Here is a 26,588-nt window from a genome sequence, read left to right as displayed (position 1 = left end):
GAACCTTGTTATAGAACAGCAAAAACTGAACATTTGCACAGGTGCAGACAGAATTTGCATGAATTATAGCGCATTTTAATTTCATCCTCTTTTTTTTTGTGGTGCGCCGTTCGTAACCTCGAGACGTCGTATGTCGACTCTCGTGTCCAACCATTCCGCAGGCTTACGCGCTTAAGTCCCGCCTTAAATTTAGAAGAAGGGCGGTTTTATGTAACCGTTTGTGCCAAGCGGGCGGTGCGGCACATTGTCACGAGTCACACTCCACCCCTCATTTTGACGGCACCAGAAAGTGAACACAATCAAACGCTCTACCACGGCTACGTAATGTGTCTCCATGCTTGTGCCTCTGTCGGCAACCTGTCAATCAATTCCAATTAATGCAGCATAGTAGCTAAGGAGAGGACGGCAAAGTCGTCAGCGGAAGACCGCAGGTAATTTAAAAGTCTTTTTTTGTGAACTATGAAGGCGTTTAATTATTGGCTTCCCCCCAAAACGTTTCCCCCGGGTGTCACACTTTCGGAGGTGTGTTTCTATCCTAGCTAGGATGACGACAGCTGTATTAGCATGGCTAGCTGTGGCTAACGTATTCCCTTTGCGGTAGGCTACTTAGCATTAGCCGCCGAGCTAAATGGCATGAATTTTGTCTTGTTAAATCAACGCACATATTAATATGATAGATTTTTATATGCAGCTGCATTGTCGAAGGATAACTGTGGCAAGCCGGCTGGTATTTTAAAAGGTACGCCGATGATGTTGTACCTCACCCTCCCCATCGTCATGTCACGATAAACATACACACACATGCAGCACACCCATACACAGTGCTGTTTAAATACATGTAATACCTCCCTGGACTAATTGACGTTGTGTACATACCAGGTCATGTTTATTTTAAAAGTGTTATTCGTCTAACGATAGAGCGGCGGTGTGACATTCTCGTGGCGATCAAAATAAAAAGAACTAAATTTAGATGCAGCAGCAGCAACCTATTTTTCTGGTCCAGCTTGTCAACATCTCATGACTGAATTTCCAAATGTGTTGCAATCATACGATGAGGAGGAGCAGGTCACTGGTGTGCTACTGTCGTATTAAACTCAAATGTTATTTAATTTGCATTACAGGTTTTTTTCTTCTTCCCCGTATTTGCAGGTTGGCTGCGTTTGCAGCCGAGAGAGGCGCTGGGGAGGGGAGGAAAGATGCCTTCTCCATCTTTTACCCTCGATGCTCAGAGCAGATTCCATGATAAATGGCTCAAGATAGATTTGCAGGTATGTACCACATTAATCGACAAGGGTTGCAAAAAAAAGTCATTTCTCACCATTTTTTATTCGATTTTTCCTCCCTTTTGACTTTAAAATACCAAAAGATTTGTCAGTCAAGATCATGTGAAAGTGATCACGTGATATATATCCAGTACATATATACGGTACAAGCATGTACAAGTTGAATTGTTTTTGAAATGTCTCATTTCCTCGGACAGTGGGCCTTCTCGGCAGAAGGATTAAGCGAGATGTGGAACGAAATGGTAAAGGATGAGGAGATAACGTTCAATGGCGAGGAATCGGCACATCCAGGTAGGGTACCCCCTTGGCTAGTTATTTTTTTTTTTCCTTAGGAACATCCAAAAAGTCGTAGTTTAATTTATTGGACCCAAAGCGTGAACCTGAAAATGTCAACTCTAAGGGGATAAGATCTTTCTTTTTTCAATATGGCAACTCAGTTGCTACTTTGTAAAAGCTAAGAGATGCTAACAAAGCTGACAATGTCTTGCAGAAGACTACCCGGGCTGCTTCGCAGGTCAGAAGAAGGATGAAGCCAACGACAAGGAGAAGAAAGATGAGGATGAGGCAGCAGCTGTGGCCTCCGCGGCCGTCCACCATTCCATCATCGAGACGTGGGACTGGGGACGGCAACCAGGTGAGACGCTCAGTTTTAAAAGAGCTAATGTTGTCTGATTAAATGACTAACTTCCCCCTTCCGCTGAGTGTCAGTGTTTACCGATGCAACTGGGTGGGTCGCCTTTATGCTGCCGAGAGATAAGCTTCGAGTCGACTTTGCGGGGTCGGTCGGGGGCACAACAGGACTGCTTCTATTATCGATTGAGGAAATGACATCATCGGTAACCGGAGCACCGCTTGGATGAGCGCTCCGCCATCCGGGCTGAGGGTTCAAATGGCACACTTCCTGTTCACTCATATCCCGCACGTCAGCAGTTTTCCAACTAAGATAAATATTGATAGAGTCGCTCGACCGTGCTTGGCTCTCTTCCTGTTTTGATCTGTTTGGGGCGCAGACTGGTTGGGTGCTTATTTTGCTCACACAACCGAAGCGCCTTGATTGGAACTCCACTTCCACTTGGATGACCGAGTAGCAGCGAGTGTGCGTTTGCAGCGCACCTCGACGGCTGCGCACAGCTGAGACGATGTTGCGCTCACAGCCTCTGGCCAGCTTACATAAAAGCTTAAGTGGATTTCCAAGCGGCTATTTTGGCCGTCTTGTTCGTCCCCTCAACGCTGGCTGCTGTGACCCAGTGAGGACAATGAGGGTGTGCTGCTTTAGCATGAGTCGATTCAAAAACAGCCACAATTCTATAAAAGTGTATACAGTATTTGAAGTTAGTGCCACTGATGGCGTGGAAAAATAATTGGAAGATGGCTGTGCGTCTCCAGACGAGAAAGAGCTGAAGGACTGCCTGATGGTGCTGGTGGACGACCAGCAGAAGCTGTCGGCCCAGATGGCCAAGAGCACTCTGTCGGCTCGCCGTCTCTGCCAGCGTCTGGTCATCCTGGAGCGCTACCATATCTCGCTCAGCTACAGCATAGTGGAGAAGGACACCTTGTCCTGGAAGTGCCCCGTCAGCCCCCCGCGGCCCGCCGCTGATAATAAAAGGTACTACCACAAAAAGCCATGCACAGTTCTTTCTGCTAAATGCGCCATTTCTTCTCTCAGTCCGCGTCCTGACAGCAAAAGTGTCGAAGGTTTAGCAATGGTGGGCTCTAGGGCGGCGCTTTCGTTCGCCTTTGCCTTCTTGCGTCGGGCCTGGAGGTCAGGTAAGAGTTGCAGTTCCAAAATTAAAAACTGTGGTTTGCTAAAGCGTTAGCCTTTGGGCTTGGGTGCAGGAGACGACGCCGACCTGTGCAGCGAACTCCTTCAAGAGTCTCTAGACGCTCTTCGAGCCCTCCCCGAGGCCACGCTGTTCGACGAGGGCACCGTGTCGTCGGTGTGGCTGGAGGTGGTCGAGAGGGCCACCAAGTTCCTCAGGTGAGCCCGACCCTCGCGCCTCATTTACGGCGCTCCGTCCGCTCACGGTCTTCTCGTGGATCAGCGACATCCACGGCACCGCCAGCACCAAGGTCAACATTCCGCTTCAAGACCAACATCTGGCGCTGGCCATCTTGCTGGAGCTTGCTGTACAGAGGGGCACACTCAGGTAACCCTCAAACACTTTCCCGTGATGTTCTATTTCTTAAACTATATCTGATTCCAAAACGTCACTTCCTGTTTGCAGTCAGCTGCTGTCCGCCATCCTGCTGCTGCTGCGCCTGTGGGAGAGCGGCACCCGGGAGATGGACAACGAACGCTCCACTCAGGGCACCAGCGCCCCCCTGCTGCCCCTTCTGCAGCGCTTCAAGAACATTTACAGCAGCAAGGAGGAGCCCATCCCAGAAGAGGAACCTGAGGTCCGTCTTGGAATTACACCGGAACCTAATTGACCACATACAAACGTTTTCCCTTATCAAATAATTGTCAAAACGATCTTTTCCAGATCCTCTCGGCGCCGCTGAGTCCAAATGAGAGTTTCCTGCGCTACCTGACCTTACCCCAGGACAACGACCTGGCCATTGACCTGCGACAGACAGCCGTGGTCATTTTGGCCCACCTCGACCGCTTGGCCACTCCCCGCAGTCCCCCGCAACTCAACTCGCCCACCACGCACAAGGTGACGTTTTTTGGCTCGCTGGAGGACAATTGTTCCGATGCTCACGGAAAAATGAAAGTCAAGATCTGTTTGATGCTTTTCAGGGGAACATGCAGGAGGTGATCGCCTGCGGTCTCCTGGGCTGGAAGCTTTATGTCAACTTGAACGCGCCCATCCAGTGCAAAGCCCTCACCAACATGGGCGTGACTCAAATCGTCTGCTCGGAAAAGGGCTTCCTCATCCTGTCCAACAGCGGCGCCGTTTACGCCCAGAACTACAAAAGCACCACCCTAGTGAGACGCCACTCCTTGAGGCTAGCGTGTTTTTCCCACAACAAGGGTTGATGTCTTCATTTTCCCCACAACAGGCGCCCATGCTCATCTATGGACTGAGCTCCAGGAAGATCATCAAGTTGGCGGCGCACCCGGAGGGGCAGCACTACTTGGCTTTGTCGTCCAGCGGCGAGGTTTTCTCTTGGGGCTGCGGCGACGGCGGCCGCCTGGGACACGGCGACACTACGTACGGGCCTCCTGCTGCTCACGCTAACAAAATGATGCACTACAATGAGAACCATTTTTAAACTCACAAAGAATACTTTGACGACACGTGCATGCAGGTATCTAGAAGAACCGACTTTAATCGCCGCCTTCAACGGGAAGCAGGCGGGAAAGCAGGTGGTGCACGTGGCCTGCGGCAGCACGTACAGCGCCGCCATCACCGCCGATGGCGAACTCTACACATGGGGACGTGGGAACTACGGTCGCCTGGGCCATGGTAAACGTCTCCAACAATAAAAGATGCTGCCTCGATTCACTATATAAATAAATGTGATGCCATGTGATCGCAGGCTCCAGCGAGGACCAAATGACGCCCATGCTGGTGACGGCGCTGAAGGGTATGAAGGTGACGGACGTGGCGTGCGGCAGCGGCGACGCGCAAACGCTCGCCGTCACAGAGAACGGTGAGGAGGCCGTCGGGTGCCTGGGGTAAATTCTAAATCGGTTCAAAACCATTTTATTACTGCTGCGTGCAGGTCAAGTGTGGTCCTGGGGCGACGGCGACTACGGCAAGCTGGGCCGAGGAGGCAGCGACGGCTGCAAGACGCCCAAGCTGGTTGAGAAGCTGCAGGACCTGGACGTCGTCAAAGTGTGCTGCGGCAGCCAGTTCTCGCTGGCGCTCACCAAAGACGGACAAGTGTACACGTGGGGCAAAGGCGACAACCAGCGCCTGGGCCACGGCACCGACGAGCACGTGCGCTACCCGAAAGCGCTGGACAGTCTGCAGGGTAATTGCAACGTGACCTACCAATATCAAAATTAATACAGAAAAACACTCGTGATAGCGACCTGATTGTTTTGTGTATCCAGGGAAGAAAGTGATGGACGTGGCCGTGGGCTCGTCACACTGCCTCGTGCTGACCGACGACGGCGAGGTGCACAGCTGGGGCAGCAACGACAAGCTGCAGCACTTTGACACCCTCTTTTACAACAAGAAGCACCCCAAGGCTCTGCCGGGTCTTAAAGCCAAACACATTGTGGGCATCTCCTGCGGCCCGGGACAGGTGATGCGCGCCCGGATATTTTTTTTCTCCATCTGTCTGAGTAAAAGTTCTCATTGTCAAAAAAAAATACAAATAATAATATAATAAATAACTATTTTAAAATAAATATTATTAAATAAATAAATAACAACAAATAATAAAATATTTTAAAATAATTCCAAGACATTTACATCATGACGTTTTCTTGCTGTTTCCCAGAGTTTCGTCTGGTCCTCGTGCTCCGAGTGGTCCGTTGGCCAGCGCGTTCCCTTCGTGGTGGACGTGTGCCCCATGACCTTCGAGCAGCTGGACCTGCTGCTCCGACAGGTCAGCGAGGGCATGGACGGTAGCTCGGACTGGCCGCCCCCGCAGGAGAAAGAGTGCATGGTGGTGGCCGCCCTCAACCTGCTCAGGCTCCAGGTAGTCTTTGTTCTAGAAACACGGAGCACTCAAATCTGCGGATTATTTTAAATAGCTAATAGAAAATTGAAAGAATAACACGCATGTTCACTTTGACTGAAGCTTCACATATTTGTGTCTCCAGCTCCACGCCGCCATTAGTAACCAGGTAGACCCGGAGGAGCTAGGCTTGGGTCTCGGCAGCGCCCTGCTGTACAATCTCAAGCAAACCGTAGTTGTGCTGGCGAGCAACGCCGGCGTGCTCAACACAGTGCAAGTCGCCGCTCAGTCCGTCTTGCAGAGCGGCTGGTCCGTGCTGCTTCCCACCGCCGAAGAACGGGCGAGGGCTTTGTCCTCCTTGTTGCCCAATACTGGTAAGAGCTCAACTACATTTAAATATTGAGTAAAGTCTTAAAATAGCTCCACATCTCATTTTAGGTCAATAAAAAAAAAATTGAGCACTGTTAATATTGAAAACAATAAATCCTTTTTATGTGCCGCAGCTTCTGGAAATGAGAGGAGCGTGACTCCCGGCCGCCGCTTTATGATCGACCTTTTGGTCAGCAGCTTGATGGCCGACGGGGGCTTGGAATCTGCCCTGAAGGCGGCCATCGCTGCCGAGATACAGGTCAGAGTTCAAATAATCACCGAGGCCATTTTGAGCTACAAGCCAGAAGGAAATCATTTTTGAAAAAGGACCTTGAGCAACAATTTTGGCTCATTCCTCCATGATAGGACATTGAGGCCAAGAAGGAGGCGCAAAAGGAGAAGGAGATCGACGAACAGGAGGCCAACGCTTCCACCATGCAGCGCTGTCGCGCCGTGCTGGACAAAGACCTCATCAACACCGGCATCTACGAGTCGGCCGGCAAGCAGATACTGCCTCTGGTGCAGCTCGTGCAGCAACTTCTAAGGTATTTTTATTTTCCATGCTGGAATAATTCGCATCGCAACTCAACCATCCGCTGCGTTGCAGGAATATCGCCTCGCAGACCATCGCCAGGTTGAAGGACATCGCCCACTTGCGCATCTCCAACTATTTGGAGGCGGAGCACGACAGCAAGGAGCGCTCGGCGTCTTTGGACCTGCTGCTGCGCTTCCAGAGGCTGCTGGTCAGCAAGCTCTACCTCGGTGTCAACGATGAAGTCAATGTCAACGGATACAGTGAGTGGCACGTTAGCAAAGTGGGCACAGCCAATCGCTAGCAGTTTTTAAAACCGAGTTCTTCGAATCGGCAGATCGTGAGCTTCTAGGCGTGGGCTCGCTGCTCAAAAAGTACATCGCCTTGCTGTGTACCCACATCGGCGATATCCTCCCCGTGGCCACCAGCATCGCCTCCACCGGACACCGCCATTTCGCAGAAGTCTCTCACGTCATCGAAGGAGATCTGACGGGTAAGAAGCTGCGCTGTGATTGGTCGATTTGCAGAAAGCGACAATTGTGCCGTCCTGTCGTAGGTGTGCTCCTGCCCGAGTTGGTGGTGTCCATCGTCCTCCTCCTCACCATCGACGCCGGCCTGATACAGGAGACGGGCTCCATCCCTCTCCTGGCCGGACTCTTGGAGCATCTGGACCGCTTCAACCACCTGGCCCCCGGACATGAGAAGGACGACATCGAGGATCTAGCCTGGCCCGGAATAATGGGTACGCCAAGCTCTTGGAGTGCAGCAAGCGGAATTAATACAAGCTAATAACTGTTTGTACTGGAGCAGGGTCGTTCTTCACGGGCCAGAGCTCCAAGAACAATGAAGAGGTGTCCCTCATCCGCAAAGCCGACCTGGAGAACCACAACAAAGACGGCGGCTTCTGGACGGTTATTGACGGACGCGTCTACGACATCAAGGACTTTCAGGCTCAGTCCCAGTCACTGACGGGAAACAGCGTCCTTGGTAGTCCATTTTGAGTTGAATTGTCTTTTCATAGCTGTACTAAATTATTTTCCCTCTTGCAGCTCAGTTTGCGGGAGAAGACCCGGTCATTGCTCTGGAAGCAGCCCTACAGTTTGAGGACACCAAGGAGTCCATGCAGGCCTTCTGTGTTGGCCAATACATGGAGGTATTATAAAGTATATCTGTGATGCCACCAAACTAAAGCGTGATAAAAATAAGTGCGGCTTTGTTATTTCTAGCCCAACCAGGAGATGGTGACCACGCCGGATCTGAGCAGTCTGTCATCCCCTCTCATCGACACCGAGAGAAATCTGGGCCTGCTGCTGGGTCTCCACGCGTCCTACATGGCCAAGAGCACCCCCCTGTCGCCCATGGAGATCGAATGTGCCAGTGGGTTCACTTTTTTTTTTTTCTTTCATCTCCTTTGAAGAATTTTTTTTTCAATTTGGCCTCCTGACACGTTTCACAGCGTGGCTGCAGTCCTCCATCTTCTCAGGCGGTTTGCAGACCAGCCAGATCCACTATAATTACAATGAAGAGAAGGATGAGGACCACTGCAGCTCCCTGGGGACCACCGCGCCGGATAAAGCCGAGCTGTACTCTCGCCGGATCACCCTCAGTGACCACGCGCAGCCTTTTTTGCAGGCCATCGCTGACAACAACACCCAGGACCACACTGTGAAGGTAAAACCGAAACCGCCTAACTTCTGTAACTTCTCTAACTGCTTTCTGCTCGCCTTGCAGGACTTCCTATGCCAAATCGAGCGTTGCTGTAAGCAGTATCATCTCATCACACCCATCATCTTCCCACCTGAGCATCCCGTGGAAGAAGTTGGCCGCCTTTTGCTCTGCTGCTTGCTCAAACATCAGGACCTGGGTAAGCAAGCAGGACACAGAATGATGGCTTTCCTTTTGCGCTATTTTAGAACGTTTGTTTTTGGTTCCCTCAGGTCACGTTGCTCTCTCGCTCGTCAGCCAATGTGCCTTGGAGGTGGACCAAGGGAAGCAGAGGTCGCTTCCTAAATCCGTCATTGAAGTGTGCCGCATGGTCTACCAGGCAAAGTGTTCTTTAATCAAGGTAGGGACGACGGAGTGCTGATTGTGGGTTGCATTTACTGAAGCGTTGTGCGTTTTCAGACCCATCAGGAGCAAGGCCGCTCCTACAAGGAAGTCTGCGCCCCGGTCATCGAGCGCCTGCGCTTTTTGTTCAACGAGCTGCGTCCGGCGGTGAGCAACGACTTGTCCATCGTGTCCAAGCTGAAACTACTCAGTTCTCAGCCACGTTGGCGCAGGATCGCTCAGAAGCTCATTAGAGACCGGCGGAAGAAAAAAGGTACCGTCAGTGTGGACAATATGTGTTTGTAATTGATAATCTTTTAATCGTAATTTTTTTTTTTCTTCCAGTGCCTAAAAAGTCAAGCGACGTCGACGAGCCAAAGCTGGAGAATGAAGGGACCATAGAAGAAGAACTGAATGTCAACATCAGCCCGACAGCGGCCGATAGGAAATCGCCCACCAGCAAGACTGCCAAGGTACAATTGATCGATTATTCATCACAATTTTGTCTCTCCGCCGAAACTGACAAAATTGTCACAGCAGCACAAGTGGGAGCCCATTCTGAGCACGGTGGACAACGTTCACAAGTACCGCTGGTTGAAGCACAGCGTGCACGGCGGCGCGTCTCCCCAATCCAGCCTGATGTCTAAAATCGTGGAGTTTGCTTTGAAGGAGGAGCCCCTGGATGTGGAGAAAATGAGGAAATGTCTCCTCAAACAGGTGACGCATCCAAAATGGTCACTATAGCCGTTGACCACAAGTGAAGCTCAATGGACTTTTGTTTGCCAGCTGGAGAGGGCGGAAGTGAGGTTGGAGGGCATCGACACCATGCTGAAGTTGGCCTCCAAGAGCTTTTTGTTGCCCTCGGTGCAGTACGCCATGCTTTGTGGTTGGCAGAGGGTCGTACCAGAAGGAACCAACATTGGGTAACTTACAAAAGATGAGCGCGTGCTGCCACCTACTGTTCCAAAACGGTATCAAAAGCTCAAACTGTAATTTGGATCTTCAGAGAGCCGCTTTCCGATTGCCTGAAGGATGTGGACCTGATCCCTCCTTTCAACCGCATGCTCCTGGAGGTGACCTTTGGCAAGTTGTACTCCTGGGCCATTCACAACGTTCGCAACATCCTGCTGGAAGCAAGCGCCCGCTTTAAGGAACTCGGTAAGCGCTGCAAGAGGACGGCAAAAGTTATTCCTTTTCATAAAAATAGTAATTATATAATGTTATATTTTAAGAGTAATTCTATATATAATTTCAAGGAAAATTTTGGGCAGAATATGTACCTTGTTTTTTGTCTTGTGAAAACCAGGGGTACAGCCGGTTCCTTTGCAAACCATCACCAACGAGAACCCGGCAGGACCGAGCCTCGGCACCATCCCGCAGGCCCGCTTCCTTCTGGCCATGATCCACATGTTGTCGCTCAAGCACGGTGCCAACAGCCTGAGCCTCCTGCTCAACTCGGGCGTACTGGCCCTCACGCAGAGCATCCTCAAGCTCATAGGTGAGTTAACCCTTTTATCCATCCATGTATTTGAATGTATTAATGTCATTTTTTTTTCCATTTAAGTACAGAATCAAAAAAATGTTTCTCCACCAGGACCCAGCACCGACAGCAGCGATGAAGACCATAGTTTGTCGGCGCACGGCGGCTCGGCGACCGTGCTGGAAGAGTCCAGGAAGGAGGCGGCCCCCGTGCCCATTCCCGCCTCTGGCCCGGAGCTGGCGGCCATGATGAAAATAGGCACACGTGTCATGAGGGGGGTGGACTGGAAATGGGGAGATCAGGTGTGAGACTTTCCTTGAGTTCCTTGAGTTCCTTGATATGAGTTCTTAACATGCGACTCTCTCGGGCCTCCAGGATGGTCCATCTCCAGGTTTGGGGCGGGTTATCGGTGAGCTGGGTGAGGACGGCTGGATCCGAGTCCAGTGGGACACGAGTAGCACCAACTCCTATCGGATGGGGAAGGAGGGCAAGTACGACCTCAAACTGGCCGAGCCGCCGCTTGCCGCCCAGCCGGCCGCCGAGGATTCCGACACGGAAGATGACGCGGGTCAGTACGCTCCCGACTGCTCTCCTTTTCCGGAGAATGTACCCTCAAGCGCCACATTGCCGTTGTTCCAGAAGGCGAGCTCATGGAAAAGAGCAGCCACCCGACAGCCATGCTGCTCACGAGCACCGTCAACCTGCTCAAGACCTTGGCGCTGTCCTCCGGGATCTACGCCGACATGTTACAAACGGACGCCACGCGCACTCTTTGCGGGCTCCTCAGGATTCTAGTAGAAAGCGCGGCTAACGACAAGACGGGTAGCTGAATCTCGCCTTGTCATATATTTGAAAAACAAAAGGTCATCGGGTCTGAGCAGCGCCTCTGCCGTCAGGTTGCCACACCCACAGGCTGGTGTCGCGGGAGCAGCACAAGAGCTGGTGCACGCTGGGCTTCATTCGCAGCATTGCCCTCATGCCCCAAATGTGCAGCACGCTCAGCACCTCGGCGTGGATCGGCCTGCTCATCCGCATCGTGGAGGGCAACCAGTCCTTCAGCGCTGTCACCTTGCAGCGACAGGTGAGATTGGATCAAGTCACACAATCCTCAACTTTCTTTGGCATCACGTTGGTGTGGGTTCACAGATCCTCGCGCTGCGTCTCCTGCAAGCTGTGCTGCCTTCGTGGGACAAGATGGAGCGCTTGCCAGACATGAGGTTCCTGGTGGAGAAGCTCTTTGGCTTCTTGGGAAGCTTACTGAGCACGTGCTCCTCAGACTTGCCTCTGCTCAGAGGTCGGCAAAGCTAACAAGGCACACGTAAGCTCTCCTTTTTTTCCTTCTTCTAACTCGTTCCATTTCCTCGGCAGAAGGTTCCCTACGACGCAGGAAGTCCCGTCCTCAGGCTTCTTTGACGGCCACTCACAGCAGCACGCTGGCCGAGGAAATTGTGGGCGTTCTGCGTACCCTCCACTCCCTGGCCCAGTGGAACGGTCTCATCAACGAGTACATCAACGCTCAGCTGAGCTCCATCGGAGATGTCATGACAAGCTGCCAGTCGGAAGCGGTAAGATGATGAAACGTTTTCACACAAACATATTGAGCCTGAAGCCTCACATGCTTTCCACCCGCTCCTTCCAGAGTCTCCTGGAGGAATATTTTCCCGACGCCGATGGTCCCAGGGTTGGCAGCCTGATGGCAGTACTGGCAGTGATCGGAGGAATTGACGGCCGCCTGCGTCTCGGCGGCCAGGTGCTCCACGAGGAATACGGCGAAGGCACGGTCACGCGCATCACGCCCAAAGGACGCATCACCGCGCAGTTTCATGAAATGCGCAACAGCCGAGTGTGCCTCCTCAGCCACCTCAAACCGGTATGGAAGACTTAAGGACAAAACTGTTAATGTCCTTTTTTAGATTTTTAATCCAGCTATTATTTTGATGTGTCCCAGTGTCCTGCGGTCTCCTTCAGCGTGCAGAACCTGCCTTTCTCAGAGCCCATGCTGGCAGTCTGGGCTCAGCTGGTGAGCCTGGCTGGAAGCAAACTGGAGAAACAGCGCATGAAGAAGTGCCTCAGTCGAGGACTTACAGGTGCGGAACGACCGTCGGTTCCGACAGCCACTGTTTACGAGAATTATGAAAAGCTTTGCGGCGCTTGATGTGCTGAATTAATCGTGCGTGTGTGATTCAGCGGACCAGGTGGACATCCATTTGTTGCGCTGGCAGCAGCTGAGGCTCTACATCCTCAAGGCCGCACGGGCGCTGCTCTCGCATCAAGATAAACTGCGGCAGATCCTCTCGCAGCCTGCCGTGCTGGACATTGGACCCAATCCCAGCGGTAAGGAAGACGCCAGCGGAAAAAAAAAACATTCAGATGTATTCTGGGTCCAATGAAAGTAATTCACAATTGAATAACAATTAATTAAAAAAATAAGAATTCAATAATTTCAAATGTATTCTGGGTCCAATGAAAGTAATTCACAATTGAATAATTAATTAAATTAATTTAAAATAAATTCAATTAAGTAACAATTGAATTAGCTGTGTGTATTCCACTAGATGACACGGTTGTGTCGTCGCCCGACATCGGAGAGCTTTCTCCCGAGGGTCCCCTTCCTCCGATGATCCTCCTGCAGCAGCTCTTATCCGCCGCCACTCAACCGTCGCCCATCAAAGCCATCTTTGACCGGCGGGAGATGGAGGTGAAGAACCCGACGGTCAAGTCAACATCGGCAGTAAAGAAAAAAAATGATTTGAACTTGTCCATTGCGTTACCTCGTAGGCCGCAGCCCTGGCCGTTTGTCAGTACCTGGCCGTGGAGTCGGCCCACCCGGCGTCTCCGCTTTTTGAAGAGAGCAGCTCCAGCGAGGCCACCACGCCCGTCACCGTGCAGCAGCACGTCCGGCCGCCCAAGCAGAAGAAGCACAAGACCTCGCCGGTCCCGCCTCTCCCCATCGTCCTGCAGCTGATGGAGATGGGCTTCCCGCGGAAGAACATCGAGTTCGCATTGAAGTCGCTGTCAGGAACGACCGGCAGCGCCTCCGGTGTCCCAGGTAGGACCGGCCCACGATTCGGTTCATTTCGGGTTTACCGACTCGAGCCGGTAGAGTCAACTGGTTTGATTTCTCCTCAGGTGTGGAGTCTCTCGTGGGTTGGCTGCTGGACCATCCTGACATTCACACCTCGGAGGTGTCGGATGCTGACTCTGTTTCAGACGAAGAGTCAGAAGAGGAAGTGTTGGAAGAGCTGGAGGAGGCCGAGCCCATGTTCCCAGCGGTGCGCCATCACTTTACGTTCTGGCTTTACGACCGGCTCAGTATAAACGAGCTAAGTTTGGCTTTTTACTCGCATTTTCTGACCTGGTTCCGTGTTCCCTTTCCAGCCTCTCGCTGTCGTGGTGACGGAAAGCCAAATGTTTAAGAAGCGCTCGGATTTCCAGAGCAACGACGACTACGCCGTTTACATCCGCGAGAATATTCAGGTAAGAGGCAGATTTCCAACCGTCACGTGATGATGACAGTGGATGATGCCAGCGTTTCCCCTTCAGGTGGGCATGATGGTCAAGTGCTGCCGAACGTACGAGGAAGTGTACGACGGCGACGTGGGCAAAGTCATCAAGCTGGATCGCGACGGCCTGCACGATTTAAACGTGCAGTGTGACTGGCAGCAGAAAGGCGGAACCTACTGGGTCCGCTACATCCACATTGAGCTGCTCGGTGAGCCGCTTTTGCTTTATTGACTTCACTAAATTAAGTTTGGAGCCTTTGATGCTTTGGTTAAACCATCTCTGTCTGTTTGCTTCCAGGTTTCCCGCCTCAGAGTTCTCCCTCACACATAAAGATTGGTGACAAAGTGAGGGTTAAGCCTTCAGTCACCACGCCAAAGTACAAATGGGGGTCCGTCACCCACAGGAGCGTCGGCGTTGTCAAAGGCAAGTGTGACTTTTGATTTTCGAAGAATGATGGATGATTTGTAACAAAGATGGAACACGTGTGTGTTTGGATCTGATTCAGCTTTCAGCGCCAACGGGAAGGACGTGATTGTGGACTTCCCTCAGCAGTCGCACTGGACTGGCTTGCTGTCTGAGATGGAACTGGTGCCCAGTGTGCATCCTGGAGTCAGGTCTGGATATAAAAGTTGAAGGTCGAAATCAAAAGCTGATTGAGACCCTTTTTGCCTATCCTTTTGCAAAAAAAAAAAAGTAAACCTCACACCTAAAATGGTCTCACCCCCGCAGATGCGACGGCTGCCAGATGTTCCCCATCAACGGCGCCCGGTTCAAATGCAGAGTCTGCGACGACTTTGACTTCTGCGAAAGCTGCTTCAAAACACGCAAGCACGACATCCGCCATTCCTTCGGCCGAATCAACGAGCCCGGTTAGTCGAGCGCGCAAACGGAAATCCCTCAGTCGATGCAACCTTGACACAATCTGTTGCTTTTCAACAGGCCAGTCACCGGCCTTCAGCGGCCGCTCGGGGAAGCAGCTGAAAAAGCATCACAGCAGCCAGCGCGGCATGCTCATCGACGACTGGTCGCGTGCCGTCAAGACCCTCAATGTTTCGTCCTCCGTCAACCAGGCCACGCGCCTCATCGAAGCCGGCGACCACTGCTGGCAATCGTCCGGCTCTCAGGGGAAGGTGTGACATTTTCCTGATATTGATTTTTTTTTTCTTACACCCTCAGCAGTCGACTATAACCATGTGACCTTGTCATGCAGCATTGGCTTCGCTTGGAGCTCTTCCCAGATGTCCTCGTGCATCGGCTCAAGATGGTCGTGGACCCGGCGGACAGCAGCTATATGCCCTCCCTGGTGGTGGTATCCGGTAAAACATTTAATTTCAAAACTTGACAAATATTCGTGACATTTTGTAACACAACACGTTGTTTGCAGGTGGCAGCTCACTTAACAACTTAACGGAGCTGAAGACCATTAACGTTAACCCCACAGACACCAGCGTCTTGCTGCTCAACGATTGCACTGAGGTTAGTTGGAGTCATCTCAAAGGAACCGACATTTATGACACAAATGACCCTTTTCCCCGTGCTTCAGTATCACAGATACATCGAAGTTGCCATCAAGCAGTGCCGGAGCTCCGGAATAGACTGCAAGATTCACGGGCTCGCCATTGTGGGCCGCATCCGAGCAGAAGACGAAGACCTGGCCACGGTCCCTTTCTTGGCGTCAGACAATGAGGAAGAGGAAGATGATAAAACTGCTACTGGAAGGTGTGATCAACTTATAGTTTGGTTGTTATCTTTTTTTTTTTGCATGAAAATAATCACCGTTTTACTTTAGTCTTGCTCGCAAGAAATCTTCTGGGTTGGAGTCATCCGCCACCATCAGGACCAAAGTGTTTGTCTGGGGGCTGAATGACAAGGACCAGCTAGGTGGACTGAAAGGATCCAAGGTGAGCTCATTGAGTAACATCGAAGGCGCCGGTCGCTAACAGCTGCTCCGATGGCGTTTCTCGCTTCACAGATCAAGGTGCCCTCCTTCTCCGAGACCCTCTCTGCACTCAACGTCATCCAAGTCGCCGGTGGTTCCAAAAGTCTTTTTGCAGGTGAGTTCTATAACGCAAATATCGCCACTCGGACCTGACGTAACCACACCGTGCCACTGCAGTCACGGTGGAGGGCAAGATCTACGCGTGTGGTGAGGCCACCAACGGCAGGTTGGGCCTGGGCCTGTCCAGCGGCACCATTCCCATCCCGCGGCAGATCAGCGCCCTCAGCAACTACGTGGTGAAGAAGGTGGCCGTGCATTCGGGCGGGCGCCACGCCATGGCGCTCACCGTGGACGGCAAGGTGTTCTCCTGGGGAGAGGGCGATGACGGCAAGCTGGGCCACTTCAGCAGAATGTACATCTCTCGCTGAACTTCTCTGACATTTTTACAAGTACCGTATGTCAGTGGTTTTATTAATTTCATTTTTTTTCTTCTCAGGAACTGCGACAAGCCTCGTCTGATCGAGGCTCTGAAGACCAAGCGCATCCGAGACATCGCCTGTGGCAGCTCCCACAGTGCTGCCATCACCTCGTCCGGGGAGCTTTACAGCTGGGGCCTTGGGGAATATGGCCGCCTAGGACACGGCGACAACACCACACAGCTGAGGCCTAAACTTGTATGCTTAATTTGGTGCTTCCGATTTAATCACACATGAGTTTGCGTGTAATTTGCTGCTGTCCTGTGGCGTCCAGGTGAAAGTTCTTCTAGGACATCGTGTGATCCAGGTGGCCTGTGGAAGCAGAGATGCTCAAACGTTAGCGCTCACCGATGAAGGTATTCCTCAAGTATAAAATAGTGTGTACTTTACTTAAAAAGCACGTCCAGATGGCTAAAATCGGTGTTTGCATTCAGGACTGGTGTTCTCGTGGGGTGACGGCGACTTCGGGAAGTTGGGTCGAGGCGGGAGCGAAGGTTGCAACATTCCCCAAAACATCGAAAGGCTGAACGGGCAAGGCGTTTGCCAGATTGAGTGCGGTGCTCAGTTCTCCTTGGCTCTCACCAAATCGGGCATGGTCTGGACCTGGTAATGTGTGATGACTTGATGATGCTTGACACATCTGGGTTAAAAACTGGACCAAACCAGGACCTAAAAAAAAGATTGGGTCGGTCCAATTTTTAAGCCAAATTGGATGTTTTTTTTTTAACGCAGCATTTTTAAGGGTGCATGTCTTTCCTTTTGAACGGCTTGTACTCGTGTCCTCACGCGCAGGGGCAAAGGAGACTACTTCCGGCTGGGGCACGGCACCGACGTCCATGTGCGCAAGCCCCAGATGGTCGAGGGGCTGCGAGGCAAAAAGATTGTCCACGTGGCCGTGGGAGCGTTGCATTGTTTGGCCGTCACCGATTCAGGACAGGTTTGTATGCTAACCGGTGTTTAGTACAAACGAGAGGATTGCTGCTGTGTGGATAATTAAAAGGTTTAGAACAAAAAATGTTTCTGGTCTGGCCTGAAAAATTGAAGACAATTGTGTGCTGATGCGGCAGGTGTATGCTTGGGGCGACAACGACCACGGGCAGCAGGGCAATGGCACCACCACCGTCAACAGGAAGCCCACACTGGTGCAGGGCCTGGAGGGTCAAAAGATCACCAGGGTGGCCTGCGGCTCCTCGCATAGCGTGGCCTGGACCACGGTGGACGTGACCACGCCTTCCGTGCATGAGCCCGTCCTTTTCCAGACCGCCAGGGACTCGCTGGGGGCGTCTTATCTAGGTAAAGAAAACAATTAAAAACTCTTTTTGCTTTAGCTCAGCCCTTCTCCGAATGGTTTTGCCCAGCACCTCCAAATTCAACATTAGTCACCACCAGCCCAGGGTGCTCCAGACAGCTTGATTTCAATCAGTGATGTTTTTTTTTTTTTGGGCCGCTCGGCAGGCGTCCAATCAGACAGTGACTCATCAGCGTCCAGCAACAAGATGAGCGGTCAGAGCAACGCGAAGCCCAATCGGCCCTCGCTGGCCAAGATTCTCCTCAGTCTGGACGGAAACCTGGCCAAGCAGCAAGCCCTGTCTCATGTGCTCTCAGCCCTCCAGATTATGTATGCCAGGTACGTTTGCCGCACATGCCCAAAGAACCTCTTCAGACGTGATGGAGATGGGTTTCATAAATGACCGTGGTGGTTCTGTCCTCCCCCAGGGACGCGGTGGTGGGAGCGCTGATGCCAGCCAGCATGATCGTGCCCACCGAACGTCCCGCCAGCTCCCCCGTGCCCCCGTTCGACTCGTCGTCTTCGTCCAGCGCCAGTGATGACGAAAGCATTCCCGTCATGCCCAAGACGGAGGCGCCGGTCAGCCCCAACCCCTGGCAGGACAAAAAGGGCGAGGTACAAAAGCCCCACTGATGCATTTGGCCCACTGATGTTATTTGAGTGTACATTTAGATAAAAACTGATTGAATCTTACTTTGTGTGTGTATGAGTAGGCTCCTTCTTCAGACGACGCCGTGACGCCATCGTCTGCCGTCACTCCCTCCGCCTCGGGCGCATCCTCGCGTCCTTTCATTCCTGTCACGGATGACCCGGGAGCAGCCAGCATCATTGCAGAGACCATGGCAAAGACCAAAGAGGCACGTATGGGATCAATATTAATTCATGTCTAAATATGGTACACTAGAGATGTATAGCTGACAGGTAAATATTGTATAAATATTTCAATTTGATGTAGTAGCAATTGGCGCATTAGACATAGAACAGGAAATATGGCGAACATATTGGACATTAGAATTATCACTTTTTGTCAGCAGGACTCTGAAAGCCAAAGCAAAGTGGTGGGCCCGGAGCCGCAGTACCTGGACGAATTCTCCAGCCTGCTCGTGCCCGACGACACTCGAGTCATGGTGGACCTGCTCAAGCTGGCCGTGTCTTGTCGCTCCGGGGAGAAAGGCAAGGAGGTGCTGTCGGCCATCTTGTCCGGCATGGGAACGGCGTACCCCCAGGTAAGGATTAAGGGCATTTTTATTCATTGAACAAATTAATCTGATGGCGTGTCTCTCACGAGCAGGTGGCTGACATGCTCCTGGAGCTGTGCGTCACTGAGCTGGAGGACGTCGCCACCGACTCTCAGAGCGGCCGCCTGTCCTCGCAGCCCGTGGTGGTGGAGAGCAGCCATCCCTACATCGACGACACCTCCACCAGCGGCACTGTCAAGATCCCCGGTAACAATAAAGAAGCAAATGAACGTTTGAGATTTTAACACACTGGATCGAGCACTGAACTTGTTTCGTGCTCAAGGCGCAGAAGGTCTGCGGATAGAGTTTGACCGGCAGTGTTCCACGGAAAGACGGCACGACCCTCTGACCGTCATGGATGGGGCCAACAGGATTGTGTCAGTCAGATCAGGTAAGAACATGTACTTCCTTATGTAAAAATTAACAATCATAAATCTGAGTTCATTAAAACCGTGCGCCTTTGTGTATTTTAGGTCGTGAGTGGTCCGATTGGTCCAGCGAATTAAGGATCCCGGGAGATGAGCTCAAGTGGAAATTCACCAGCGACGGCTCGGTCAATGGCTGGGGCTGGCGCTTCACCGTGTACCCCATCATGCCTGCTGCAGGTCAGACAAATCTTGGATAGATGGCTGGATGACACACACACTGATTGTAAATGTCTCATCTGCAGGTCCCAAAGATTTACTGTCAGACCGCTGCATCTTGTCCTGCCCCTCAATGGACTTGGTGACGTGTCTCCTCGACTTCCGGCTCAATTTTGCCTCCAACAGGAGCATCGTGCCGCGTCTCGCTGCCTCCCTGGCAGCTTGTGCCCAGCTCAGTGCATTGGGTATGAATTTAAATCAAATTAAGTTAGGAGCTTGGTTATGTATTGACTTAAATTCGTAATCACTTCCAACTCTTGGATTTCAACTCGGAAAGTTGTCCGACTGATAGCGGCGTTGGCTCACATTTTAAACTTTTTTTGTGTTTGCGCAGCTGCCGGACACAGAATGTGGGCCCTGCAAAGACTACGAAAGCTTCTGACCACAGAGTTTGGGCAATCCATCAACATAAACAGGCTGCTGGGTGACACGGACGGCGAGGCTCGTGCCGTGGTGAGCCAAGGCGCAGATGGGATGAGCCCCCATCCAAATTCTGGGGTATTCCCATTTGTCTTGAAGAGTGTTTGTTCATTCGGGTTTGGTTTGTCTTTCAGAGTTTTACAGGCAGCGCGCTGGCCGCCCTGGTCAAGGGCCTTCCCGAGGCTCTGCAGAGGCAGTACGAGTACGAGGACCCCATCGTCCGGGGAGGGAAACAGCTCCTCCACAGCCCCTTCTTCAAGGTCTGAGCATTTATCTGTGTTTTTGTTTTGGTTGTTGTAGTTTTCATTGTGCGCATTCTTCCGATCCCTCGTCAGGTGTTGGTAGCTCTCGCTTGCGACCTGGAGCTGGACACGTTGCCGTGTTGTGCCGAGACACACAAATGGGCCTGGTTCCGCCGTTACTGCACGGCCTCCAGGGTGGCCGTGGCGCTGGATAAAAGGACCGCCCTGCCAAGACCTTTTTTGGACGAGGTGAGTGTCAACAAAGACAAGTGCTTACCTGTCTTTTTTTTTTTTCTGTGCTGTTAATTCCCTTGGAGAATTTCCTACTTTTAAAAACGTTGCAACCTCATTGCACAAAATGTTTTGCCGACATATCTCCTCCCAGGTGACCAAGAAGATCCGCGAGCTCATCGCCGACCACGAGAGCGTCAACGTGCTCCACGAGAGCCACGAACTGTTCAAGCGCGAGCATGACGAGCAGCTGGTGCAGTGGATGAACCGGCGGCCCGACGACTGGACCTTGTCGGCGGGCGGCAGCGGGACCATCTACGGATGGGGGCACAACCACCGCGGCCAGCTCGGCGGCATCGAGGGGGCCAAGGTCAAAGTTCCCACGCCTACAGAAGCCCTCGCCACGCTGCGGCCCGTGCAGCTCATCGGAGGGGAGCAGACGCTTTTCGCCGTCACTGCCGACGGAAAGGTAGGTTTGAAAAAAAGATGCAAGTCAAGGTCACTCATTAAACACAAACATTTTGCAGCTGTACGCCACCGGGTATGGCGCCGGAGGCCGGCTGGGAATCGGCGGCACCGAGTCTGTGTCCACCCCGACTCTGCTGGAGTCCATCCAGCACGTCTTCATCAGAAAAGTGGCAGTCAACTCTGGAGGAAAGCACTGCCTGGCGCTCTCCTCGGAGGGAGAGGTATACTCGTGGGGAGAGGCGGAGGACGGAAAACTAGGCCACGGCAATCGAAGGTGAGCATAAAGATGCAGATTGCTGGGTAAACATCTTAGCCTTGGGGAATTTGTCATTAATGATGAGCAGGGCCAACAAGCACAATTGTTCTTTTTGTTTGGGGTTTTTTCAGCCCCTGTGATCGTCCTCGTGTAATCGAGTCCCTGAGGGGAGTGGAAGTGGTGGATATCGCCGCGGGAGGGGCGCACAGCGCTTGCATCACGGCCAGCGGAGAGCTCTTCACTTGGGGGAAGGGCCGCTACGGCCGCCTGGGCCACGGGGACAGCGAGGACCAGCTGAAGCCCAAATTGGTATGATTGATGTTGGACTCATACCAATGATGCAATGTGGTGAATTTAGAATTAATAATGATATCAATAATGATGATGCCTGTGTTAAAAATGGCGGGCAGTGACCCATTAGATCCAGCAGGTGGTGCTCTAGCTATACAATCGGATGTGACAGGAGCTAACTGTAATATTCCGTGCAGGTGGACGCCTTGCAGGGCCACAGGGTGATTGACGTGGCATGCGGTAGCGGCGACGCCCAGACCCTGTGTTTGACCGACGACGATATGGTGTGGTCCTGGGGTGACGGCGACTACGGAAAACTCGGCCGAGGAGGCAGCGACGGCTGCAAAATACCCATGAAAGTAAGCCGGCGTCTTCCACGTGCTCATAATGGTGCTACTTGGAAAGCGGACGTACTTCATGTAGGAAGCTTGAGGAGCACTCATCTCATTTGTTCCCCTTAAGATTGATTCGTTGACCGGTGTGGGCGTGGTCAAAGTGGAGTGCGGCTCACAGTTCTCAGTGGCGCTCACAAAGTCAGGCGCCGTCTACACATGGTACGTTCCACATCGCCGCCTCCTTCGTCGCGATCGTGCAACTCATGTGAGTGGATGTGTCTCGAAGGGGCAAAGGTGACTACCATCGACTTGGACACGGCTCAGACGACCACGTGCGGCGGCCGCGGCAGGTTCAAGGGCTCCAGGGCAAGAAGGTCATCGCCATCGCGACCGGGTCACTGCACTGCGTGTGCTGCACGGAGGATGGTAAGTGGAGTAGAGCCACGCCCACCTGTCCATCAGATCCACCTGGGAAATGGATGTTTGGGTTTATTTGGCCTTGGAGGAGGTCTTTTGCTGACCACCTTCTATGATGTTTGGACTCAGGAGAAGTGTTCACATGGGGCGATAACGACGAGGGCCAATTGGGCGACGGCACCACCAACGCCATCCAGAGGCCTCGTCTGGTGGCGGTGCTACAGGGCAAGAAGATCAACCGGGTCGCCTGCGGCTCGGCCCACACGCTCGCCTGGTCCACCAGCAAGCCCACAAACGCCGGCAAGCTTCCCGCACAGGTAAACCACTGCTCGACAAATTAGTGACAGGCTAGGGCTGACGAGTATTTGAATTTAAGGTCCCCATGGAGTACAACCACTTGCAAGAGATCCCCATCATGGCGCTGAGGAACCGGCTCCTCCTGCTACATCACATCTCCGAGCTCTTCTGCCCTTGCATTCCCATGTTTGACCTGGAGGGGCGCTTGGGTCAGACGGGCCAGGGACCCTCGCTGGGCTTTGACACCCTCCGCGGCATCCTCATCTCGCAGGGCAAGGTGGGAGAGCTGCTGCTGCTGCTTGTGGTGGTGGTGGTACTCACTGTGCTGTTTTGAACATGGCAACACGGCTTTATTTGAACAGGAAGCGGCTTTTAGGAAGGTGGTCCAGGCCACCATGGTGCGTGACAGACAGCACGGACCTGTGGTGGAGCTCAACAGAATACAGGTAGCAATGTCCCTGTCCCCCCCCCCCCCTCCCTATTTCAAGTATAAGAACTTTATTCTCAAATGTGCTAAAAGCATCATCTTAACCTTTTTGCACTTATGGTAAAAACACAGGAGAAAAAAAACACAACAAACAAGACTGAGTCAACATTTGATTTCCATGACCTCCCTTAGAATCTAAACAGACATGAAGGAAAAAAAACAAAACAATTCAAGTAATAACAACTTGATTCTCAAATATGCTAAAAGCATAACCTTAACCTTTTAGTACTTGTATGGGAATAACAAATAATAAAAAACCACAACAAAGTCAAAAAAACAAACATAAAGGAAATAAAGAAGAAGAATATTGCTTTCAGTTAAATGGCAAACTAAGCCATTTTATTCTGGAAAATAGACTGTATAGGCTGTATTTTTTCTTAACTAACTTATCCGCAAATCTGCAGCTTTTTAAAACACACAAAGGAAATGAACACATCCGTGCATCAGCTGCTGTCAGCCACAGCCCACACTCACACAATAACACATCTATTTGTAAACATTCACGTCAGTTTGCACGCTCTCATAACTTTTGATGACTATTTTCTTGGGATTTGAGCTCAGACTTATCTTATCTGTAACCTTGATCTACTTTCCCCTTGATTTGGCTGCCCTACACGCACACATGCTCACTATGAGGCCAAACAGGCTCCTGATGATTACATGTGATGTCTTTTATAAAGAGATTTTTTTTTTGTGTGCGTGTGCGTGATCTGCACACCAGACTGTCTGTAGGGCTTCTTGCCCAGAGAGTTGCACAAAGCTCCTTGGTTTGGCCCATTAACCACCCACACATGCACACAAATCCAGGTCTTTCACAAAAGTTCGCTTTATTCATATTTGGAGTGAAAATTCTGGATGAACAAAACCGACTCCCAGTTTGTGGTCGTGTGCATTTTGGTTTTGAAACGTAACTCGGAAGATGAAGGAATAAACGTAATCTTCTGAGGTTTTGTCAAGCGCCAAAGCACTGAGTTTGTCCTCTTTGTTTGCAGGTGAAGCGCTCGAGAAGCAAAGGAGGTCTGGCGGGACCCGACGGAACCAAATCCGTATTCGGTCAGATGTGTGCCAAAATGAGCTCGTTCAGCCCCGACTCTCTGCTGCTCCCCCATCGGGTGTGGAAGGTCAAATTTGTAGGTGGGTGTCCCAAATATGACCCTCATCACTTTCGTGAAAGCGAACGTTATTTCATTTTGTCTCTTCGTCTTTCAGGGGAGTCTGTGGACGACTGCGGTGGCGGCTACAGCGAGTCCATCGCCGAGATGTGCGAGGAGCTGCAGAACTCGCTGACGCCGCTGCTCATCGTCACCCCCAACGGACGCGACGAATCGGGGGCCAACCGAGATTGCTTCCTGCTCAACCCCGCCGCCAAGTCACAGCTGCACATGAGCATGTTTCGCTTCCTTGGTAATTGCATACATCTCTAACCTCTTCTTTTTTTTTAACTCTTAATTATTTTCCTCAAATGTTAATTTCCCCATGGTGCATCCGCAGGAGTTCTGCTTGGCATCGCCATTCGCTCCGGAAGTCCGCTGAGTCTCAATCTGGCCGAGCCGGTGTGGAAACAGCTGGCTGGGATGAACTTGACCATCGCAGACCTCAGTGAGGTGAGACCAATTTATAATGTTATCTCTAATATACCTTTTTTTTTTTTTTTTTTTAAACACTCAGTGGAGACTACTGCTCTAAAATGTTGAATGGGGCTATGCTGCAATGAAATGAGGGCACAGCAACGGCTCTCATTATTATCAGTTCTGATGTAATTGCCTCCCTCATTGTGAGCTTTTTCGACTGTTAAAAAAAAACCCACACACATTCCTCCAGATTCCTGCGCTCGTTAAAACCTCGGTAATCCCCGTCGGGAATGGGAACGTACGAGGCGGTCTTGGGTCCACGTCGTAATAATACACTAGTGGCCTCACGCTGCGATCATGAGCTTCCTTGTCTTTCTGCTGCTGCTTGTCCACACGCGCACGCACACACAGACTCTCACACACTGTCTTGTTCACATGCTTTGCCCTTGAGATATAACAAAGGTTAGCTCACGAATACTTTTGGAGAGCACAAGACTTGGCAATGTGAATGCTGCGTGTCTTGGATTGTTGCTGTGTTGGAGCCCAAAACAAAGACCAGTTTTTCCCATCTGGCCAAGTTGTGCACACGCTGTCCTGTTTCCAGGTGGATAAGGACTTCATTCCCGGCCTGATGTATATCCGTGACAATGAGGCCACATCCGAGGAGTTTGAGGCCATGACTCTGCCCTTCACCGTGCCCAACGCCAGCGGGCAGGACATCCAGCTCAGCTCCAAATACTCGCACATCACGCTGGATAACCGCGCTGAATACGTGCGACTCGCCATTAATTACAGGCCAGTGGAAAAACGCACATTACCGCCACCTACAGGGATGGAGTGGAGTTAAGTGTCTACTGTGTTAATATTCACTCCGCGTTGTTTTGTTTTTGTCCAGGCTGCACGAATTTGACGAGCAGGTGTCAGCCGTGCGGGAGGGCATGGCCCGCGTCGTCCCTGTTCCTGTCCTGTCACTTTTCACCGGATATGAACTGGAAACCATGGTGATGGATGCTTTTTTTTTTTTTCAATTTGGGTTCTGGTTGGCAAGGTGAATCAAATTTGAGCGGTCATAAAGCCATCCTCACTTGGCGACATGAAATTTGATCGACATGTCTATCATAAGGTGACCTACACAAAAAAAAGTCGCTCCAAGGTGAGGTTTGCTAAATTCTGAACTTCAGATTCTAAACGCATTTTCTGCGTGTAGGTGTGCGGGAGCCCCGACATCCCTCTGCACCTTCTGAAGTCTGTGGCCACCTACAAGGGGGTGGAGCCCACGGCCCCGCTGGTGCAGTGGTTCTGGGAGGTGATGGAGTCCTTCTCCAACACGGAGCGTTCCCTTTTCCTGCGCTTCGTCTGGGGGCGCACGCGGCTGCCGCGCACCATCGCAGACTTCCGCGGACGCGACTTTGTCGTACAGGTAGGAAGAAGTGTGAAAATTTGTTATGCACAAAAGACCATATTGGGGAAAAAAATCACTTTTTTTAATTTTAGGTGCTAGACAAGTACAACCCTCCCGACCACTTCCTCCCCGAGTCGTACACGTGCTTCTTCCTCCTCAAGCTGCCGCGCTACTCGTGCAAGCAGGTGCTGCAAGAGAAGCTCAAGTACGCCATCCACTTCTGCAAGTCCATCGACACGGACGACTACGCCCGCATCGCCTTGTCGGGCGAGCCGGCCGCAGACGACAGCAGCGACGACTCGGACAACGAGGACGCCGACTCCTTCGCCTCGGACTCCACCCAGGACTACCTCACCGGGCACTAACCTCCTGTAGAGTTAGGGGGAAGGCCAGTCCAGGTGGAATTTTTTTTTTTTTTTTTAATGCTCACATTCCTGCAGGTTAGGCGCACTCGTCTGTGTGTGAATGTGTGTGAGTGTGTGTGCAACCAGCTGTGAAGCATTAAGAGCTTAGAAGAAGAGGAGCCATCCCGTGATTCTTAGATTTTATTTATATTGTAACGACGACTCGAGTCTCTGTAAATACAAGTGCATAAACAGTAGCTGCCCAATTTTTGTTTTTGTCTTTGAAAACAATCCTTTTAAAAAAGAAAAATGTCGTCGTAGCCCAGACGTTGCTCTACTGAAGTATTTGTCACCACTGTCTCCCCATTGAATGTGTGTACATAAATAAATATACAGAATTAAATATGACTGTGCCATGTATCGAACACAAAGCTGTCATTCCTGTGTACGTAC

The 26,588-nt window shown here is 51.6% G+C and overlaps 1 protein-coding gene across 4 annotated transcripts; it reads left to right on the top strand.

Moving 5' to 3' along the window:
• Window positions 1–300: 300 nt before the first annotated feature.
• herc2 (HECT and RLD domain containing E3 ubiquitin protein ligase 2) lies at window positions 301–26,538 on the top strand. Of its 4 annotated transcripts, none has more exons than XM_088393371.1 (91): window positions 301–431; window positions 1,150–1,268; window positions 1,481–1,574; window positions 1,774–1,917; window positions 2,670–2,889; window positions 2,950–3,050; window positions 3,120–3,261; window positions 3,326–3,430; window positions 3,509–3,680; window positions 3,767–3,940; window positions 4,024–4,212; window positions 4,287–4,438; window positions 4,536–4,693; window positions 4,767–4,880; window positions 4,953–5,204; window positions 5,287–5,480; window positions 5,679–5,879; window positions 6,004–6,232; window positions 6,362–6,486; window positions 6,594–6,772; window positions 6,835–7,022; window positions 7,097–7,252; window positions 7,316–7,501; window positions 7,570–7,746; window positions 7,809–7,912; window positions 7,986–8,136; window positions 8,216–8,430; window positions 8,491–8,623; window positions 8,697–8,824; window positions 8,884–9,079; window positions 9,151–9,278; window positions 9,346–9,522; window positions 9,592–9,728; window positions 9,812–9,963; window positions 10,112–10,303; window positions 10,400–10,587; window positions 10,661–10,853; window positions 10,925–11,107; window positions 11,182–11,366; window positions 11,432–11,579; window positions 11,654–11,850; window positions 11,925–12,155; window positions 12,234–12,372; window positions 12,473–12,619; window positions 12,841–12,983; window positions 13,064–13,334; window positions 13,415–13,557; window positions 13,664–13,762; window positions 13,829–13,997; window positions 14,087–14,212; window positions 14,295–14,403; window positions 14,519–14,658; window positions 14,729–14,919; window positions 15,000–15,105; window positions 15,174–15,265; window positions 15,333–15,508; window positions 15,579–15,690; window positions 15,762–15,843; window positions 15,906–16,140; window positions 16,225–16,402; window positions 16,479–16,560; window positions 16,639–16,810; window positions 16,997–17,141; window positions 17,272–17,497; window positions 17,660–17,831; window positions 17,921–18,107; window positions 18,206–18,349; window positions 18,527–18,718; window positions 18,784–18,937; window positions 19,014–19,121; window positions 19,204–19,335; window positions 19,401–19,559; window positions 19,709–19,827; window positions 19,929–20,054; window positions 20,130–20,285; window positions 20,422–20,736; window positions 20,795–21,009; window positions 21,123–21,300; window positions 21,480–21,641; window positions 21,745–21,836; window positions 21,904–22,043; window positions 22,164–22,351; window positions 22,411–22,608; window positions 22,694–22,777; window positions 23,811–23,952; window positions 24,028–24,222; window positions 24,310–24,422; window positions 24,994–25,184; window positions 25,285–25,390; window positions 25,597–25,809; window positions 25,884–26,538. In XM_088393371.1, exons 2-91 carry the CDS (start codon window positions 1,197–1,199, stop codon window positions 26,154–26,156), a joined length of 14,499 nt encoding a protein of 4,832 aa, XP_088249497.1. In that variant the 5' UTR covers window positions 301–431; window positions 1,150–1,196; the 3' UTR covers window positions 26,157–26,538. The 4 variants fall into 4 exon arrangements, with proteins under 4 accessions (XP_088249497.1, XP_088249498.1, XP_088249499.1 ...); XM_088393372.1 differs by having other exon boundaries at window positions 9,343–9,522; window positions 10,928–11,107; XM_088393373.1 differs by having other exon boundaries at window positions 9,343–9,522; window positions 11,657–11,850.
• Window positions 26,539–26,588: the final 50 nt, after the last annotated feature.

The sequence above is a fragment of the Syngnathus floridae genome, chromosome 13 (assembly GCF_059516105.1).
Source record: "Syngnathus floridae isolate MCC-2025c chromosome 13, RoL_Sflo_1.0, whole genome shotgun sequence".
In the NCBI taxonomy this organism is placed as follows: Eukaryota; Metazoa; Chordata; class Actinopteri; order Syngnathiformes; family Syngnathidae; genus Syngnathus; species Syngnathus floridae.
The sequence above is the reverse complement of the archived record's forward strand: the minus strand, read 5'-3'. Positions and strand labels throughout refer to the sequence as shown.